The sequence below is a fragment of the Macadamia integrifolia genome, chromosome 7 (assembly GCF_013358625.1).
Source record: "Macadamia integrifolia cultivar HAES 741 chromosome 7, SCU_Mint_v3, whole genome shotgun sequence".
Lineage (NCBI taxonomy): Eukaryota > Viridiplantae > Streptophyta > Magnoliopsida > Proteales > Proteaceae > Macadamia > Macadamia integrifolia.
Window position 1 is genome coordinate 7236874 of NC_056563.1, and position 6000 is coordinate 7242873.

Genomic DNA, 6000 nt, shown 5'->3' on the forward strand with positions numbered 1-6000 from the left:
TATTTTTTTCATTTGTTGCTGATTGTTCCCATAATACTTGGACTTTTCTAAGGAAACATAAGAGTAACATATATGATGCATTAAAAAAAAAGAGTAATTTACAACGCCACCCCCTGGAGAATGCCAATATTATAGGAACACCCCTTCTATTTCACCAAATTAGACTCAGGCCCCCCTACCGTCAGTCACTGTTAAGGAATATACCTTATACGCTGATGTCAACTACTATATTTTATTTTTAATACCAAAATACCCTTACTAAATGTAAAGCACCTAAAATACCCATGCAATAAGTCTCATCCCCAAGTCGTTAGTTGCTATACCCTGACCCCAAATCAAGACCTAATTTACCTTTTTGGACCACTGGCGACCATTCAGAGCACCGATCACCGGAGGTCACGACGGCGGCTCGTTTTACTTACCTTTTGTTCTCCATTTACCTTTGCTGCCACTGGGTCGCATTCCAATATACAATAAGCAAGCCATGCAATTGGCTGGCTGGGATTCAATACTCTCCCCATCCACAGGGAAATCAGATCACTTAACCAAATTTGGAAGCATCAAAATTCAATCTTTTCCTTCTTTTTTCACTGGCAAAGGATAAAGATTCAATTTTTTTTTCTCCTCTCAAAAAGCATACAAATCTATGTTCGGTAGAAGGAAAGAAGCTTATTGATGAAGTGAGGACAGGGATGTACCGCCAGCCCTTCCACCCAGAACAACTCATCAGTGGCAAGGAAGATGCTGCTAATAACTTTGCCCGTGGCCACTATACCATAGTTGTCATGGCGTCTCCTAGGCGTCGCCAAGGCGGCGATTTGGCGTTCTGGATGAAAAAGAAGTTTATGGCAGTGCTACGATTTACGTGACTCACAAATGGCAGTCTCCATTGGCTGATAGGCATCGCCATGGCACTGCCATGGACTCCAGGTCACGCCTGATTCACTAGGCAGTCGATTTTTTGTAAAATGCAGGGTGATTTTGATAAGGCTATGTTAATTTTTGATATCTGATATTGCTTAATGTTGGTTTTATATGTTATAGGGTATATATTATAGGCTTGTAGCATGCTAAATAACTTTAGAAAATAGGAAAAATAAAAAAGTAGCATACTAAATAACTTTAGAAAATAGGAAAAATAAAAAATGACACATAGGCGATTTGACCGCCATGGATAGATTTGACACCATGACAACTATGCACTATACCATTGGAAAAAAACATCGACCTTTGCTTGGATCGGATCTGCAAGCTTGCGGATAACTGTACTGGTCTCCAAGGTTTCCTGGTTTTTAACGCTACTGGTGGAGGCACGTCTGGGATCGCTTCTCTTGGAGCGTCTGTCTATCGATTACGGAAAGAAATTAGCTTGGTTTCACCATCAATAATGATGAACCATAAACCAGAACTATGTCTGAAAACCCTAACAAAGTCCAATGTCTGAACTAAGTTTTCTACTTCTGCTATGATTATCTGAGTTATTTCTTATTTTTATTATTTACCTTTCTTATTTTTCTTCAACGAGCCAAAGCTGGGTGCTCTGAACGATCGCCAACGGTCTTCTAAAAAAAAAAAAATTACCAATGGTCCAAATCTATAGATGTAATCCGAAGCCCGTGATGCCAGATCCAGATAGTAGAGAGACGAGTCAGTGGGAGTGAAGAAGGAGAAGGAATCTCCGCAGTCGCCGCCATCGCCGTCGCCATCTCCCCTATCCGCCATCAGGTTACAACATGAGTTTTTAGTGAATAGGGAGGGTAGAACAGTCATTTTAACTCTTGATTTAACAGTGACTGAGGGTAGGGGGCCTGAGTCTAATTTGGTGAAATAGAGGGGGTGTTCCTATAATACTGGCACTCTCCAGGGGGTGGCGTTGTAAGTTACCCTAAAAAAAACTATCACCTATGCAATTAGGGTGGTGAGTTAGTTCATTCATGCTCCAAAGAGTGAGCACTTGGATGTTGTATATCACATCCTCAAATCCTCAAGAGTCTGAAAGGCACCCCATAGCTGGTTCGATTTCCCCCCTTTATCTACACCAACCTATTAGACTAGAGATCACTAAACTTAAATAAATACAACACTATAAGCTTCATGATAGGCCAATCCTTGGCTTATAAAACACTAATTTTCATTGATGGATCATTAAGACATTGGAACTTAAGTTTTAACACCTCCATGGGGGTGGCCACCCAAGGCAACATCATCCATGCATGCCAGAACCCATGGTTTAGCTAGCTGAAAATTTTGAGATCACCTGTACGGGAATCATAATTAAAAAATACAACAGAACTAATCAAACAGGAAACAACAAACTTTACCGGTGTTGTATTGACATAAAGCTTGGGACCCATAAAGCTGAACTGTAGGGATGCACTGCTTTGCTGCTTGACTTGCGGACCAAGAGGAAGCTCGCTGAACACTGGTGCCCATTGCCTTGGAAGTTGAAATTCCAAGAACTGATGCAGCTCCTCAATAGGAGGTTTATCTGCAACCGGAAGCCAAAACATTTGGATGTCTCAATTGAAAAAGAATTAAGAATGATGATACAAATTACAAGCCCAAGGCTCCTTTTTCTTTTCCGACCTGTTGATAATTATCATTACATTTACCTATATATGTGCACTTCAAAATGCTTACAAAAACAAGAGGCCCCATCAATGACAACCTCTTTTTTATTTTCAGCTCTTTGTACAAAGAGGAAAGACAATTACATAGCAGGAGAACCAACCAATAAATTCAAATCAAGTAGCCAAAGAATCCATTAGAAGATCGAAGAAAAGTATAGTAGTAGAATAGACTAGCTGAGCGTAGGGGTCAAACAATAGGTTTCCATGATCACTAATCAACAGACTGAAATCCCTGAATGCCAACTAATTTAGTGCACAATACAAGTACATTTGGTGTGACCCTTTTCTCCTTAAAGCATCCTCCCCCACTTTCTGTGACATTACACACTGTATGTTAGGTTGTAATTTTAGTGTTCAGCCTTGGGAGTCCTACTGTTATGATGATATGCATATGCTCTCAACCAAAGATTGAGCATGTGATGTAGAATCTCTACAATACGGCCATGGTAAAACATAGTTAATGAGTGTAACCAATGTAAAACTATTTGGATTTATAAAAAGGAAAGGTTTTTTTTTTTTTTAATGTGAAACAAGATTGGGAATTTAATAGAAAAATATGGGGGGATAAAAAAATAGTGTCCAGGAATAGCCAAAGTCGTGGAAACCAGGGGTCCAGAGGCAAACTACCTCTAGTACAAACACTCTGTCTGTGACTCCAAAAACAGAAAATCTATTCACAATACTAGAGGCGAACTACCTCTAGTATAGTCCATATATTCCTCTAAAAAATCTAACCAACCAAGGAATGGACTAGTCCGTCTATCCCTAGGCCACTGTTGATCATGGCTACATCACCTCAAATGGCTTTCTTGTAACTTATCATGAATCGGGTCAACTCCCAAAACAGCCCTAATATGATCATTCGTTACCTTATCCTTCCTAGTTTTTCAGCACATCCATCTTAGCATTCTCATCTTTGCTACACATAGCTTTTTTCTATGACACTTCTTAACTGCCTAATATTCTGCCACATACATCATAGCCGGTTTAATGACTGTCCTATTGAACTTTCCTTTAAGCTTTAAGGGAATACGTCGGTCACACAACACCCCTAATGCATCTCTCCACTTCATCCATCCCACTTTAAACCTCTGTGAAACATCATCCTCTATATCATCTTCTTTATTTAAGATTGACCTCAGATACTTGAAATGATCACTTTATGGTAACTCTTTTTATGTTCAATCATAACCATTTCAGTATCCATTGTAGTGTGACTAAAGTTACACATCATATATTCAGTTTTCATACTATTTAGTTTGAAACCTCTTTATTCCAAGGAGTTCTTTCTTTGGCCCAATTATCGATTAGAAGATTTAGCTTGAATGAATCGCTATTGGTTTGATACCAATAATGGTAGTCGTTTTAGTATGTCAAGGATACATATGTATCAATGATTGAAAATTGAGAAAATTGCATTGCCACCCCCTGAACTTTGGTCCTTATTCAACGCCACCCCCTGGACTTTTCGAAATGTCAAAGCCACCCCCTAAAAATTCAAAAAATTCCAAATCGGTCCCTACCGTTAGCCAACCGTGTTAAATGAATGAAAACCGGTTAGTTTTTTTATAATATACCCAAAATACCCCCACCTATTGTGAGAGGACAATATTGCCCTCTCTTTTATTTGCATCTTCTAAACCCATCTCCCATCTCTCATCTCACTCCTCTCACTCACTCGGTCGGACAAGAAGAAGACGACGACGACGGTACCATAACCTAGATTAAGAAGCGAAATTTCAGGATATTGACATAGTGAAGAGTCCAAATTAATTACTGAATTATAAAGAGTTGCTCTTTGTTTAAGCACGGTAGGCTTCTAAGGTGAAGTGTCTGAAGAAGCAGCAGCAGAAGAAGAAGAACCGATTTACCAAGGCTTGCCGATCTTGCAGTTGAGTGCACCAGCAAAGCGGGTTAGCCTAGTGACAAAGGTGCCGGGCTTTGGCTTAATCAAGTCTTTGTTGGAGAAGAGCTTCTTCGTGAATGGGGATCCCATTGCACGAAAAAGGCACCGTTCATCATCAGATCACCCTCAGATCTCCAACACCAGTTCTTCCAAACATCCTCCCCTGCGTAATCCCTCTGGGTCACCTCCTTTGTTGCCATTGTGGGTGGAGCGATGAAGCGGTTGCCTTGGCTGATGATGGTTGGGTGTTGGCTGCCACCAATGGCGTACATTAGCCAGTGTGTGTAATCATTGTTCAAAACGTGGACGAATCCTCATCAGACCCTCGGCATCCTCTGAACTAATCCCCTCCCGAAGTGGTTGAATGCTACCGTGATCTGCATCTTCTCGTCAGCGGCGTGGCTGTCTGTTGCGCCGAACAGCATCGCCTGTTCATATAACTCACCAACATCAGTGAGTCGACTCGGAATTAGTTAAGTTCGTTAAAAAATCAGTTAGTTATGTTCAAGTCACCTCGTTGTGGCTAGTGAAATGGTTATTGGGGAGGGTAATGGTGGTGGAACCCATGATGGCATCGATGAGGCCATCCTTGCAACGGGACATGGACATATGGTCAACCCAGACGTTGGTGGAGCTGAAGATAGAGATGACGTCGTCGTCGCTACCACTGCACTGGCCGTAGTGGTCGACAGAGTCACGGATGAGGCCGCCACCGCTAGCGTAGATGTCGTGGATATGGAGGTTAGTGAGGATGACGTTGTCGACGAACTGTAGAGTAATGCCAGCACTGTTGGCGATGTGGACGTGGGCGCCACGGCCGTCGATGGTCTTGTGGGAGGTTATCATAAGCTCCTCGCTGAGACGGATGACCATGTCGTGGGTGAAGACAACTGTCGGACGCTGAAGGGGGGAGAGCTTTGCACGCTGGAGGGATAGATCGAGTTGCAGGTTACCGTACCGTCGTCGTCTTCTTCTTCTTGTCCGACCGAGTGAGTGAGAGGGGTGAGATGGGAGATGGGAGATGGGAGATGGGAGATGGGAGATGGGAGAAGGGAGAAGGGAGAAGGGAGATGGAAGATGGGTTTAGAAGATGTAAATAAAAGAGAGGGCAATATTGTCCTCTCACAATAGGGGGTATTTTGGGTATATTATAAAAAAACTAACCGGTTTTCATTCATTTAACACGGTCGGCTAACGGCAGGGACCAATTTGGAATTTTTTGAATTTTTAGGGGGTGAATTTGACGTTTCGAAAAGTCCAGGGGGTGGCGTTGAATAAGGACCAAAGTTCAGGGGGTGGCAATGCAATTTTCTCTTGAAAATTAATTGATACTATTTTAATTCCAATTTGGAATTGATTAATTTAATTCAATAGAAGAAAAAAAAATTAGATCAGAATTATTCTCAACGAATCCATAAGTGATCCAATTTTTTTCATCGGGTCCAGGCAGAGACCAAAGATCTT

General features: G+C 41.6%; 1 protein-coding gene across 1 annotated transcript in view; it reads right to left on the reverse strand.

The window, feature by feature from the left end:
- Positions 1–6000, reverse strand: part of LOC122084124 (MACPF domain-containing protein At4g24290) — a 29032-nt gene that overhangs the window by 8835 nt on the left and 14197 nt on the right. Inside the window, exon 6 of the mRNA XM_042652198.1 lies at positions 2322–2488. Coding sequence (XP_042508132.1) covers positions 2322–2488 — 167 coding nt within the window. The remainder of the gene's footprint in view (positions 1–2321; positions 2489–6000) is intronic.